Source organism: Daphnia carinata, chromosome 1 (assembly GCF_022539665.2).
Source record: "Daphnia carinata strain CSIRO-1 chromosome 1, CSIRO_AGI_Dcar_HiC_V3, whole genome shotgun sequence".
In the NCBI taxonomy this organism is placed as follows: Eukaryota; Metazoa; Arthropoda; class Branchiopoda; order Diplostraca; family Daphniidae; genus Daphnia; species Daphnia carinata.
Genome location: NC_081331.1, coordinates 9,624,936 through 9,639,583, shown reverse-complemented (window position 1 = coordinate 9,639,583; position 14,648 = coordinate 9,624,936). Strand labels below are relative to the sequence as shown.

Below are 14,648 nucleotides of genomic sequence, written 5' to 3'. Positions count from 1 at the left end.
GATCCTTGGCAAAATTCATTTGCTAAAACTCAACTTATATTTCCGATCAACCCAGGTCATTTTGTCAGCAAAAATATTCCACAAGTTTTCATTTACGCAGAAATCAGATTTCGTTTAATGGGACAACAAGTTACTATAAATCGCATTTCACGGATGGCGTTGAATGGCGTTGTATGTGTGAATCAGGGCAGTGATTTCGCTTCGCTAATCAGCTGTTTTCTATCGGAATAATAATCCCGTTTAATTCATTAACTATGTTTCACTTAAAAATTTGGTCCTTGTTCGTATTTTGTATAAAAAAGTAACACTTCAGAGGTAGAGAAGAATGAAAAAACAATAAAAACTAGGCTCTTAAAGTAGTAAACAAGCGATCTATCTTAAACTAAAGTTGAGGGGAGATCCAGCTTTTGCTTGTCAGATCGAAACTCCCCATTGAAGTCTTTAGATTCAGTATGCATATTCTCCGTTAAGACCATATCTCCCAAATAGTTTTCAGCAAGCAATTTGTCATTTGCTCTGCAAAGAAAAAGAAAAAATAATATAAGAATCTGCAATCATTTTTAAAACTTGGGAGATTATTTCACTTTTTAGCTCCACGCCACAGGCAGCAGCAGAGAATGGCAACTATCAAAAGAATAATGCACACACCGGCCACAGACCAAAATGCAACTGAGATAGGCGTGTTAGGTTCCCACCAATACTAAAAAGAAAAAAAAAGAAGGCAGTTGTATTATATTGATTATTTGAAGAAATTTGTGGTAGTACAAATCACCTCAGTGAATGGTCGGTAGGTAGGCAGGAGAACGCCGACAACGGAAGGCATATATTCCGACCAAAAGGCGCATTCCTGCTGGCGGTAATTAAACTCCAGAGTTGAATTATCCGTTCTGTTTAGGTTCAAATACTGTAGCCAACCATGACGCATCTCGGGCCAGTTAATATTATAAATTGCAACAGGAGTTGGTCTCCTGTACATTCCATAAAGAAAGTTAACAAATTTACATCAACAAGCGAACGCAACTTTATAAAAAGATGTAAATTACCCATAACGAGCGAAATTAGACAACGCTTTCATGAAAAATTCAGACATGCGACGATCATCTTCATTCCATTGTTTACGCTCTACTCTGAGATCTTCAGGAAAGAAGTCTATAAAGGAAGTAACATGTTCTGTTATAGTAAAATATCTACAGGTTTCAGAAACACTTGATAGTTACCTGGATCCATAAACGGCGCACCCGTTAGAAAGAAATATTCGATGTTGTGCGGGACTCTTGACCAGAATGGATAGTTTAGTGCGTTAATGGAGGTATTTAAAACGTACGAATACGTTGGCACACTATTATCTACCATCATCTTGATCATACTGTCACTCGGAGATTTGTAGAGCGCATCAGACATAAACTACATTTGAGAAAATTAAATTAAAAACAAGGTTGAAGTAATGTAACCAAACGATAAAGGCGCCTTACGTTTATGTACTGTTCTCTAATGTGTGTTGTGTTTTTAGGATCAGGCCAGTAAGTGTACATATATTTAATGGCTCTGTAGATTCCATCCGGATTGTACGTATAGTTGTAACGATGGATATATTCACGAATTTTCATGTCGAAAAACTGTTCAGTAATTTCAAAGTTCGGCAAGAGGCTTTTGTTGTTATCTGATAAGAAAAATAAAAGTACAAAGTTGCATTAGTACGCACAGGTTATGTTGAATGAAAGATGAACTTACAAACAACGTAAGCTGCCTCATCTGCAGTTACTCCTGAAAGGTAGCGTATGTTAGGGTTAAATCTCCGCATTCTGATTAATTCCTCGGGAATATCAGGAAGAAAAGTCCAGTCTTTTGATTCCCATCCTTCGTACCAATTATTGGCTGGTTTACGAATTTCTCGATCTACAACCGGACTCCAGGGCCAAGTACCAACATCTGGCTATTGCGTTAAAAACAAGGAAAACATGATGTACAAAGTACATGTTTAGACTAACAAGTTAACTTCTTACAGTTAGACGGACGTTGCCCAACTCCTCAAAGCTCCGAGATCGCAAGCATTCGACAAGTTTATGAGACTTGTCCACAACACAACCTAAACGTTCGCCGTAAACACGGCTAGTATTTTGCATCCGTAAGAGATCTTGCACTGCAGCCCAATCAGCTAACGGAGATCCGCTCTACGATGGTACAATGCTTTATATTTTGATGTAACACAGTAGAGCAACACACTTTCGTAACTTACTTGGCCAAAAACTTGGCGCACCATATGGCTACTACCGGGCGTTATTGCAAGTAGGCCTGCGGCAGCAGCACCAGCGCCTAACACAAAATAAACATTAAAAATTAAATTTTAGGAAAAAAAATGAGGGCAATCGTACCTGGTCCATATACGGTTATCAAATCCTTATTGCCGTTGAACGCATAAATGTTGTCATACACCCACTGGAGTGCCATAGTGAGATCCAACATTCCATAGTTACCAGGTGAATATTCGTTAGCAGTACTCAGGAATCCTTTTAAGTGCATATTAAATGGTCAATAAACATGGATATGCATCATTGCGTCTACGTGATAAACGTACCCAAGGCTCCCAAACGATAGTTAACTGTTACAACAACAACGTCGCCAACAGCTGCCAGCATGTGGCCCGGAAAAATATTAGAAGCTCCACGTTCGAAATCCCCACCATGGATATAAAAGACAACTGGATATTTTTCTGGCACAGCACCGGTCTAAATTAAATTCGAAAATCGTCGTTTCAATATTCACATTGAAAATAATCGTTCTGTTTTAATCGACACACTTACCGTTGGTGTGTAAACATTCAGATAAAGGCAATCTTCATTCATGTAGCGAACACCTTTAGAAGCACCAACAAATTGAACTGGTTGGGGACATGCCGGTCCAAAATCAACAGCATCCCATATACTCCACGCTCTTTTCGGCCTGGGTGGCTAATATGGTGTCATTGAAATTTTAAACAAGTATTACTTTATTGTAACTTAACTTGTTGCTTTGTATTAATACCTTAAATCGGCCTTCATTCACAGGCGGCATTGCGTATGGAATTCCCAGAAAAGTGCTTATGGTTCGCCACAGCTTTCCGTTATGATATACTCCTGGTCGATCTCCAATCGGAACTCCAGGTCCATCAAACAAATGAACATAGAATCCGCGAATTCTTCCGTATGGAGTTGTTACGGAAATATCTCTTTCCTGCACGTTTGATGCGTAATCTGGACGACATGTTCCCATCAAATCTGGCCGCCATTCATCAAAAACACCACAACCTGAAGTACAAAACCAAAACACAGTTCATTTGCCATTATTCACAATATTTTAATTGTATGCAATTACCTGGCAGCTTCGTTCGAGGATTATTCTGTCCATAGTTAGTATTGATAGGGTTGGTTCTGCTATTCAGATAGTAGGATCTCTCACGATCTATTCCTCTTTCTCGTTCTCGTTCACGCTCGCGTTCTCGTTCTCTCTCACGCTCCCGCTCTTTCTCACGCTCCCAATTAGACTGGGATCCGCTATCTTGGCTGTTGATGCTCGACAACGCAGGTATTGCGCCTCCTTGATACGATCCCGTTTGAAAACTCGGAACTTTCGAATTAAACAATGCTTTTGAGTCGTAGTTTTGATTCCGGCCATCAACGTATCCAGCGCCTTGTGAATCGGAACTCGGGTAGCGAATGTAAGTTGGATTTCTGGACTCATAACCCCCAGATGTCTGACGATTAGCATCGTACCCTTGACCTCTAGGATCTGAGTTCAAGTTTCGGGAATCGTATCGCGTTTCGTAAACCCGATCATTAGCGCCCCAACTGGGACTGTATCGGTCAGTGTTGATGGCGTGTTGATTTCTTAATTGTTCTCGGGTCCTTTCCCAATAGATGGTGTCTTTATTCGCTGCACTTGAACTGTTGACACTGGCTGAAGCGTAAGAACTGCTACTGGAATAACGATTACGTGGATCATCGTAGGCAGCGTTATAAGGTTGACGGTTGATATTCAAGGTTCCGTAAAGGCGAGTATGTTCAGTAGTTTGGGTGTTCACTCGACTACAAAAAGAGGCCATTAACCAGATGAATACGCTTAGCTGGGGCAACCTCATTTTTCTTCGTCTTAGTTTTCAGGCCAACTGGACAAACAAATCACACTCACATATTTCACTAACCATCAAAAGAACTGATTGGACTTGAGTGACGATATCGCGCATTTAAAAACACGAAATCAGCAACAGTTTGGCAGTTTCCCTAACCAAAAAAAAAAAACGAAACAAAACAACTAAACAAAACACAACAATAGTTGAGCAAAACCTGAGCCAAGAAAGCCAGTGGACCAACTGTGTATACAGTTGTACACTCCCCAAGCGTCTCTACTTGTTCTAAAAGGCAATTCCTCAGTCCCTCACGGTATAATACGACCGCGGATTCCAATCCGAAACCGCACTGGAACTTTTCACCACCGCCCTTCAGGTGTGCATGCTTCACGAAACGACGATTGTCAGCTATTCCAACCGCCCAGCCCACCCCATTCCGACTCCCAACTTCATACTCTTTTTATACCTGTAGGCTACGAGACCGCCCATTTCTACCGATGCTCCTTTTTATCAGCTTCGCCTTCGTCACAGCCAGTTTTATCCCCCCTCTCGTTTAACCTGTTGTGTAGTTTCGGATTTCCGCTCTCCTGTATACCTGCTTCGGTTTTTTAACGCGATAACAATTCCGCTCTGCATACGTAAAAAGTTCCAGTATCGTAAGGTGGTTTCCGGGTACCACATAATCCATCGGAATTATTTTGAAATTCACAAATATTAGACATGACGTTTCATCAAAAACGAAACCATTAACCGTATTTAGCCTCTTGTTTCGTACGCAAATGAACCGTGACCCCCTAACGAACGTTGCAATGTTTGGCATTTTTTTTAAGATAAAGATAGCGGTAACAAAACCTATGAACCCACATAATGCTTAGAGCAACATCCTCCTTGATTAACATATAGCATATCTGCAATGATGTAAGCAACAACAGACTGATTATGTTGCTCTGACGCATCACGTGAGCGATACGCATGCTTATTTGCCAACGGTATTTCGGATAAATTGAGCTTTTCATTTTAACATTTTCGGATCCGCAGTATGGCACTTAACCCTACGACGCCCGGACGCTTGTCTATCGCGGTGAAAGGAGTGTTTACATACAACTACTATTTCATTTAACTTTGGTTGCATTTTTCTAGGCTTCGGTAGATATTTCGCAAATGCTTCATGCCCACGGGTCGCGAAACATTTCGACGTTAACAGCCCGTAGTTCGGCTGCAATGGGGATTGTTTTGATACAAGCCGCTCAGTCCAATGTATTAATACATTTTTTGTCTTTATCGTAAAAGGAAAAAAAAGGTACGTTATCATTTGACTTTCAAATCGATGAAACTGCCTACTTCGGGGGGAGGGAGAGGAGATCCGGAAGTGTAATCTTATACGAGGCGCATTTTCCGTGACTATGTAAACAATGGTAGGTATCATCGACAGGAAGTTCGATCGAAATGGAATCTTGCCGACATAAAGCATAGCAAAACATTTTAGTTTGCGATGCAACGAAATGAATAACCACCCCTTTCTCTTTGCTATAAATAGAATATACCATCTAATTCAAATTATTTTGCCCAGACGTATCTTTGTGTTGAAATGCAGCCATTACATTTGAGCAACGCTAAAAATGCGATTCCTGACAGTCTCGTACTACTACCCTATCCGATGTCGCCAATTGCTGTCTCCCGAAAGGCTATTTTACTCAAATTTGTCGGTAAAATATGAACACGAGTTTCACATCTAACAACGTAAAAAGGCACGTCTTACTTACCGCATTTCCAATCGAGTATATGCGTAGTGCAAAATTGTACCATCCTAGATTTCGGAGGGCCTCGAGTATGACGAATGGCGAGGATAAACAGTCACGTAAATGCTCACGCCCCAACCAACATCATTGCGGATCCACGGCCTGAACAGTAGATAAACCGGATTTTAATCTCATAAGTTGTAATAAAGTAAATCTGCATGGTTCTACCTGTCCGAGGCGGTAGATGGTGAATAAATCCATTTGGGCTTTTGCGAGCTTGTAGGGGCCGGGATAGTCGGCCGGTTCATAGAATACTACAGGCTAAACGGACGTGCAGCAGCCAACAATAGATCATAACTCAGCGGATTGCTGAAAGAGATTAAAAAAAAAAAAAATAATAATTAGCAACTAAGCAATTCGTGCAAATTCTGCAGTGAACAAAGAAATAAAAATATAATTAGGGACGTCGTCCCTACCGATTCCTTTAATTTCTATCACTCATACGTCCTCCGAAGTTCTGATCTAAATGAGAAAAAACAAAGACGAAATAACAAGGAACTAATGAGAACTGATTTGTATAAAGTAGAGCGGAGTTGACAATGTAAGGCTTCCGCTTTGTTCTTTTGTATACTACGTATACAGGGACCTCCAACTTCGATCCACTCTAACATTTTCTAGCGAGAAAAAAAAATTATTGAAAGAGTAATAAAAAACAAGGAGAAAGGCGAATTCTGTGATTACACACTTTATGAAGGTTGGATTTGAAAAAGCAATGGAAACAAATTTCGTCGAAGCCAAAGAAAAAAAAATTTAAAACACAAGAAGCAAAGGACGTAAACAAAGTGAAGCGGAGATTTCATTGGCACATTTACATAAGCATTAAAAAAAAAGCAGACTTTAAATGAAGGTTCTGGATGGAAATAAGAGCAGAATGAAACGAAATATTAATGCGAAGCGAAAGATGTAAAATCAAAATAATGAATAAGGTACAAGGGTCGGAAGGGACTAGGAAGTGAGAAAGGCACTCACATACACACGGAAGTACTTCACGAAACAAGCGAAGGAAAACGATTTGCAAGTGGTACAGAGTGAGTACTTGCACGCATGAATTATTTAACTACTTATTTCGTAAGTCTTCTTTTTTTTCGATTTGAAAATTATTAAATCACAAACCACCTTTTACGATGCCCACTCCATTTTTCTTTACCCAAAGGGCCGTTTCCATCTGCTGTTCCATGACGCTTAATGTCCATATGCGACAAGTAATCCCGCTCACTGTTGCCAATATCCGTTGATTCATGAGCGTTCAGCAAAGTCAGTTAAAGAGGTATGCGACAAAACGTTGGCCATAGAAATGAACGGCTGTCGCTGTAACACCGCTGCCAGTAGTAGGTTGGTACCGCTCCAACAATGGCGGATCAACCCTCTGTCAGAAGGCGTCAATGATGCACATCTACGTCGTGATTTCCGCAAAACGCATTTCGTGATTCGATTGTTTGTTTGATGAGTGCAGATCAAACAGCATGGTGCAAGAAAGAAAAACAAACATTAGAGTTGCTTAGATATCCCAAAATTGATAAAGGTCCCCAAAGAAATTTCATTTGCACTCCCTACACCCTACCCTATTACCCTGCCATTACTCTGCGCCGAAACCGAAAACAGCCATATCCAAGGAATTTGTGGGCAGCATCAACGATTAAACTCACGCTCACCTGTCTCCGTTTCAAGCTGGGGCGAGGTTACCCTCAGCAATGGCTCACCGTCGACAGATGTGATGTCCGAAAGCGGACGCACACCTAACTGACCTCTTGAACGCCGCAAACTTTGCATACTGTGTAGGGATCGCTTTTCTTCCAGGTCCTCCTGTGTAGACTTGAAGGCTCTGATTACTCGCAGCTGCAAACAGCAATCACAGAACACGCCACGAGTTTGTTGACAGTTGAAGTTGAACGTTGAACATAAAAAACAGAAGAAGAGAAATTTCATTTAATCTTAAGCTAATGTGAACAACTAACGCTTAACGCACTCGAGAACGAAGTGGATATTATCTCGAAACGGGCGAGAATAAAACGATAGCATTTTTTTAAGGAAGGGGCTCTTCAACAGCAACAAAAAAAAAAACAAAGAAAAATAAAACCGTATAAGAAAGAACGATAAACGAAATAATTTCAAAAACACAACAGAACGGGACGGACGATCCAGAATGAAAGAAAAATTCCATTCGAATCAACATCGGCTTAACAACGCATTACCTGTGCCTGGAGTCGTGTAAGACCACGGATCCAAAGGATCTGGCCTCGAGTTCGCATCTTCTCATCATCGGCATCTACTTTATCTTCGGCGAGAGCAACCATTGCAATTGAAATGTCTTCCGATTCTTCACGACTCCAACTCCTGATGTTCCAGTTAGCAAAATAAAGACATCCAAAGAAAATAGTTAAAACAAAAAATGAACGGAAATATCTCATTAATTTTAAAATTGTTATGCCTAGCATTTCATATGTTAAACGAGGATGATGGCAAATCCCAACACCTTTCAACTGTTTCTTGCCGGCCCGGGGTTTGGACATTCGGAAAGATTTACATCTGTGTGAATCTGTAAACCACTCCCAAAAAATGCTGGCATGAAGTAAAAACGCGTGCCCAGATGTGATCACCACGTGTGATACAGTGGAGTTAAAATTTGCCAAAACTGAGGTTCGAGAGAGGAACTGGGGCGTCAAATACAATCAGTATGTCTAGCGCGAAATTAATAAAAATTCACGGTCGCCATTAGCGTGCCCTTGTGTGTAAAAAAAAACATATATATTACCAGGGAACTTTAGTAATGGTCTAAATTTTCTACTTAGAAGAGAAAAACCAAATGTAAAAGAGCAGTTAATAAATAACTAAAGATTGGCAACCGAGTCCATGTCCATGCCATTCAACTACATGGAACCACTTCCTCATTAGAGTAGTTATTTTCTTAGAAGAAAACAGAAAAAGAACGAAAATCGATGAACCCCGGGAAAAGGGAGGGCAGTGGAAATGAGGTAGCTACGATAGTAATGCAAACTAAAGCAAGTTTTGCGACTTGGGAAAGTCTTTCGTCGTGTGCAATCTCGGCCGGCAAAGACCAGGGTGTGTTTGTGTGCAAGGCATAATAGTTGAAAAAATTAAGGGATTGAAAAGAATCAAGGCTTATTCAATACGCTTTTGGATAGAAAAAGAAAGTAGCCATACGCGAAGCACTTGGGTATCTTCTTGGTAGGAACCGTCGTCACCACTTGGCACCATAGTAGAGTTCCTACGCCGAAAAAGATGCACCAAGCCCATTGGGCGATCGTGAGTGGGACTGTCGAAAACGCATGACCACCAAATTGCACAATAAGCACCTAGACACACACAAAAATTGCCAATTCAATACCGCAAAACCACTAAATAGGTAATAAAAACTAAGTTCGATTGTTTTCCCACCTGTGCACCCGCAGTGGCTATCCAGATGCAATAAAAAATGGGGTTTGTGAAAATGCCTTCGAAGACGTTGCGTTGGCCGTGAATCTTTCTGGCGTTGATTTCGTTAAACAGTGTCATCATCACAAAAGTGTTGAAGACGATGGTAAAATGCTGTGTAGGCTCGGAATCGGTTCTGTATCGGCCCGAATCGATATCCAAAAATTTTTCGCCTAAAAAACAGAAACATATTCAATTCGTAAATTGGAAGATATCCATATCCAATAATTTCAAAAGGCCAATAATTACCGACGAATACCAGAGTGAAAATGATTGTCAACTGATATATGCCTTGTCCAATAATATTTTTCATCATAGTACGGGAGACGAGAGGTTTCGTGCGGCCGTAAGGTTTGCGCATTAGCAAGTCGGGAGTGGGCATTTCAGTGGCAAGAGCTAGAGAGGCTAACGTGTCCATGATGAGGTTGACCCATAACATTTGGACGGCTTTCAATGGCGAATCTTGAATGAAACAGGCACCGAGGAAAGCAACAATGACTGCTACAATGTTGACAGTCAATTGAAATTGCAAGAACTTGGCGATAGAATCGTAAACGTTGCGACCCCACATAACGGCCTTAACGATGCTACTAAAATTGTCGTCCGTCAAGATAATATCGGACGCTTCTTTAGCCACATCCGTTCCAGCGATGCCCTAACAAAATCATATCTTAGCACAAAAAGAGATTTAAACTAAAAAATGTCTTCAATTTCAATACCATAGCGAAGCCGACATCAGCTTTCTTGAGAGCCGGGCCATCGTTCGTACCGTCTCCTGTCACTGCCACTACTTCTCGATTGCCGGATATCTTGCTGTCAATAATTCCCTTAACCAGGTTGTACTTGTCCGTGGGTGATGAGCGTGCCAACACTCGTAATTTAGGCCAGACTTGATCAAGCAAGTGTTGTTGGAGCTTGATGATTCCATCCACATCACAAAAAATTACCCAAAATTAAACAAAGACGGAAATGAAGAAAGCTTTGCGAATGAAGAACCATTACGACATGTATTTTAATTTAAAACTAAAACAAACCTCGCCATTAGAATCCCGAATCCGTTGATTAAATTCTTTGCCATCGATAATGAGGTAGTCCATGCCGGGTGTGACGATCCCGCACTTGATGGCGATGGATCGAGCTGTGTTGACATTGTCGCCCGTCACCATGCGCACCGTAATACCAGCATGTTGACACTGCCGAATGGCTTCTGGAGCCTAATTAGCAACGTGGGAGAAATATTAAAAAACAAACATGCCGATCGGTTCTTTAAATTAGATTGCCTACCTCAGGTCGAACAGGATCTTCAATGCCGACGATGAGCATGCAGGTTAGATTATTAATAATTGCATCCTCATCATCCCAGTTGGGTTCGTTGTCATAATGGGTTTGACTGATTTCGGCTTCGCCAGGTACAAAATCCCGGTATGCAACCGCGATTGTGCGCAGACCATCACACGCCATCGGCTCAATGACGTTTCGTACGAGTTCTTCCTGATTTTCATGAGAAAACTTCTCCAATTCTCCATTGGCACCATAAATGAACGCGCATCTTTAAAAACATAACGGAAATGATACAAAATCAACGTTATGGAATGCACGGATGCTAATCGAATCTTATCTAACTTTTTCAGCACCATTTCAGATGCACCTTTGGTAAAGACGCGGTAACCGCCTCCCTCACGAGCAATGACGGTACTCATCGACTTTCGGCTCGAATTGAAGGTGTATACGCGATGGAAAGAGTCTTCTGGATGCTCGTCACGAATGGACTGATAGCATTTCTTTAAATCCAGCACGAAACCGAGCATGGCGCATTCCGTTTTATTGCCCACCTGCTTGATGGGTTCATTGGGTAACTCCGCGTTCTGAAGTGCAAGGCAACAAGTATGTTATAGGTATTCAATTTTCACAAACATCAATTTTACCAAAATGCATGAGGTATAAGCACTGTTGATAGAGATAGCCTGAATGGCAAGATTGGCCACTTGCGGTGGAAGCGAGTCATAATCCGGGATGGATTTGCAGTGTTGTCCTCCGACATAACAAGCAACAACGGTCATCCTGTTTGTTGTCAGAGTTCCCGTTTTATCTGAACAGATTGTCGTTGCATTGCCCATCGTCTCACAGGCAGCTAGATGTCGCACCAAGTTGTTGTCTAACATCATTTTCTGGAAAAGAGACGAAAGTAAATAGTTTTAGTGGATATCTACATCCAACGAACAAGCAAAACTGTGTCATACTTTAACAGAGTACGCCAGAGATAGAGTCACGGCTAAGGGGAGACCCTCTGGGACGGCGACTACCAAAACGGTGACACCGATGATGAAAAACTTGACAAAGTTATTGATATACTCGTTTTTCCACGGTTGATGTTGGTAGATGAAAGTTTTGATACAAAAGGTGGTTATCAATATGATGACCGTTAATATGGCAACCGCCGAACCTTAATAATGAAATAACCGTGAATAAAAAAAACCAAATATCAATACAAAACCTATCAAATCCTCTTACCAGCATAACCAATTTGAATGGCCAATTTTGTCAGTTTGGCTTGTAGGACAGATTTGTTTTTATGACTCGACCTTTTTTCCTTTACTGCGGCATCGCCAGTTGGACCAACGGATTCATCCATTGCTCCCTGTTTGCTCGTCGATATGTTTCCTTCATGATCCGTCTGACTGTTGCTGCTTACATTGCCCTGCTCACTATCTCCTGGACGTGTAAAAAAAAACATTCATTGGTATAGCACGGTCATATATAAAGACATAGAAGTCTAACCTCTTAGACTGTCCCCTTTCTTCCGTTTTTTAGCCTTAGCTTTCTTGTCATCAGCGGCCGCCCCTAACAAGGTGAAAATGATGCCAGCCTGCGAGTTGATGCCAACGGCCGTTACCAACATCCGGCCACTACCTTCCATGACGTGAGTACCTAATTTATTGGAAACACAAATAGTAAATTATACAGGTGGAAATGTGTCTTTACTAAACAGGATAGATTTCTAATATTACCGGAAAGAAGCATTGGATCAGTCAATTCGCTTTTCTTGACATGATCCGATTCGCCCGTTAGCGATGATTCGTCCACTTTCAAATCGTTGCTCTGAATCAAAATGCCATCAGCCGGCAGCAAATCTCCGTATTTCACCTGCAAAAAGTTCAGCTATAATGGAAAAGAACTTGTATAAAATTTGAATATTTTTACTTGGCAGATGTCGCCGACGACTATCTCGCCTACAAAGATTTGGCTGCTCTCGCCTCCCCGCAGAACGGCGAATTTGTGCTCGCCCTCGATGCGGCTCTGCAGTCCGCGGAATTGTCTCTCCTTGGTATAATCATTGAAGGCAGTTACCAAGACGACGACTATGACGGATATCAGAATGGCGAGGCCCTCGATCCATTCATGAGCTTTGTTCTCTTCATGGCCGAGTTCATCTGCAGATCAGTGAGAATTAGAAAGCAAGGAATGAAAAACAGGCATAAATTCAACTGACAGAAGCAGGCGGCCTTCAAAGTACCAACAATTACAACAGTCTAGCAATACGTGAACTGGACAATTATTGTTTCAAAACGGTCTCCAGCGCAGCAAGGATTATTGTAAACGCGTGAATCTGCGCATACAGATATTCTCTCGTCTGCCAGGCTACCGAAGTTGAAATCAGAACAATTGCAAATAACTCGACTAAAGCCATTAAAGTACAAGAATCGCTACTCAAATTGAATTTAATGCTTGACAGAATCTAAAAACCTACGCCAAGCTTAAATTTACTGCCCAGCTTGCCTCTTTAGTCGACTCGATTAGCCGCAACTTGGCTTTCCTTCTATCGAAATATATGTTTGAAACAAAATTACCGTCGCTAGTGGAAGGCACGAATGATAACAGTAACGAGACGATGGCTGCGACTTCAAGGATGATGAGGGTAGCATCTTGCAACGCTTCCCACACCAATCTCAAGAAGGTCTTTGGCGTCTTGGGTGGAATCGTGTTGGATCCGAATGTTTCTCGCCGATGTTCGATGTCCTTCGGCGAACCGGATAATCCTGTTAACAAATGGAAGACAACAAACCCATCAACAAATTGCGTAATATGTACGCGCAGAAAAAGGAAGTGGGTAACGCCAGCCATCATGCAAACGTACAATCCACTATTCCAATTAGCCCTTTAACTTTCCTCCAAATGCATAAGGAATTTCGTGTAAATTGCAATGCAACACTAAGAGAGGAGATGAGCAAATTAAGGCTATTATAGCCATTACAAGCGAAATGGAACTACGCGCTCAGTTAGTTATTTCGGATGTAAGAACAATCAAAGACACGGGAAGAGCTTACTGGGTAAACAAGACTAGAGATAGTCAAAGTCTACATACGCTAGCAAAATCACACATCAAATATGGGCTTTCGACGTTTGTCTTTCTTGGGCGATGTTAGTGTTAAGATATCTCAGGAATTTGAAAAGAAGCAGCAAGTGTATGAGCAAGACACAGATACAAAAAAAAAATTTCTTCGAAGGTGTGGTTAAAACGCTGTTGAAAACAAGACACTTGCTTTGGGGACTTCAAGAGTCAGGGGAACTGTTGTCATTGTACAGCTGATGCCAACTGTAGGCGTGTGCGATAAGAACTAACATTTCTCGAGGGAAAATCTAACCTTGAAACAAGCAACGTTTCACAAAAACGAGATCAATCTAAAGGGAAACGAAATGGAATAAGGGCGCGAAAAAACTATTGCTTGATCCCCATATTTCTTGCGATATTTTATCCCCAGAATCAACTTACTGTGGTAAACTAGGATTATTTCCACCCCATTCGAAAATACTATATCGATTTAGAGATGATTTTCAGCACACAAAATCAGAAAAATAAAATAAATCCTGATTATCCAATCCAATATTTACCTTCCGTGGATGAAGTGTAGAGTTTTTTACACAACTGTTGCACTCCGCCATAATGACGTAACTGTTCAACGGCCTCTTGACCTCGCAATTCCATCACCTCGCGGAGCTGTTTTAGGGATATCCCATACTGAGCTGGCCTTCCATCCACAGACGCCATTTTGATACGTAGGACTTGCCTGAGATTCTTCTTCTCAGGTTAAAGGTTTGCATGCGTTGTCGACCTGTTCCCAGAGAAAACCTGTGTTACACTACACTAATTTTTACTTCGCTAAGTATTTAAAGTAGGCTAAATCTGCAAAATAAATTATGTATTCCCTTCGACAGCACTTTCACATGACAAGATTCCGAGCCCAACTGACAAAAATGAGGTAGGCCTTCGCTGAGGGCGAGTGTATGAAAATAATGACGTTGCCAAATATAATGGA

At 41.4% G+C, this 14,648-nt stretch overlaps 2 protein-coding genes across 2 annotated transcripts; both read right to left on the bottom strand.

Moving 5' to 3' along the window:
• Positions 1 to 18: 18 nt before the first annotated feature.
• LOC130695660 (cholinesterase-like) lies at positions 19 to 4,350 on the bottom strand. The gene is made up of 14 exons (XM_057518832.2): positions 3,352 to 4,350; positions 3,022 to 3,284; positions 2,802 to 2,948; positions 2,576 to 2,726; positions 2,373 to 2,507; positions 2,237 to 2,313; positions 2,004 to 2,171; positions 1,732 to 1,933; positions 1,473 to 1,660; positions 1,218 to 1,404; positions 1,044 to 1,149; positions 773 to 968; positions 585 to 700; positions 19 to 516 (listed from the first exon to the last, which is right to left on the bottom strand). The coding sequence occupies exons 1-14, from the start codon at positions 4,112 to 4,114 to the stop codon at positions 378 to 380; spliced, it is 2,838 nt and encodes a 945-aa protein (XP_057374815.1). The 5' UTR covers positions 4,115 to 4,350; the 3' UTR covers positions 19 to 377.
• Positions 4,351 to 6,555: 2,205 nt separating this feature from the next.
• LOC130695319 (plasma membrane calcium-transporting ATPase 2-like) lies at positions 6,556 to 14,503 on the bottom strand. The gene is made up of 18 exons (XM_057518448.2): positions 14,224 to 14,503; positions 13,182 to 13,370; positions 12,535 to 12,764; positions 12,342 to 12,477; positions 12,112 to 12,261; positions 11,845 to 12,045; positions 11,574 to 11,776; positions 11,259 to 11,501; positions 10,957 to 11,198; positions 10,618 to 10,882; positions 10,368 to 10,547; positions 10,053 to 10,247; positions 9,583 to 9,988; positions 9,298 to 9,506; positions 9,064 to 9,215; positions 8,094 to 8,235; positions 7,554 to 7,737; positions 6,556 to 7,294 (listed from the first exon to the last, which is right to left on the bottom strand). The coding sequence occupies exons 1-18, from the start codon at positions 14,378 to 14,380 to the stop codon at positions 7,281 to 7,283; spliced, it is 3,498 nt and encodes a 1,165-aa protein (XP_057374431.1). The 5' UTR covers positions 14,381 to 14,503; the 3' UTR covers positions 6,556 to 7,280.
• Between the last annotated feature and the right edge of the window lie 145 nt (positions 14,504 to 14,648).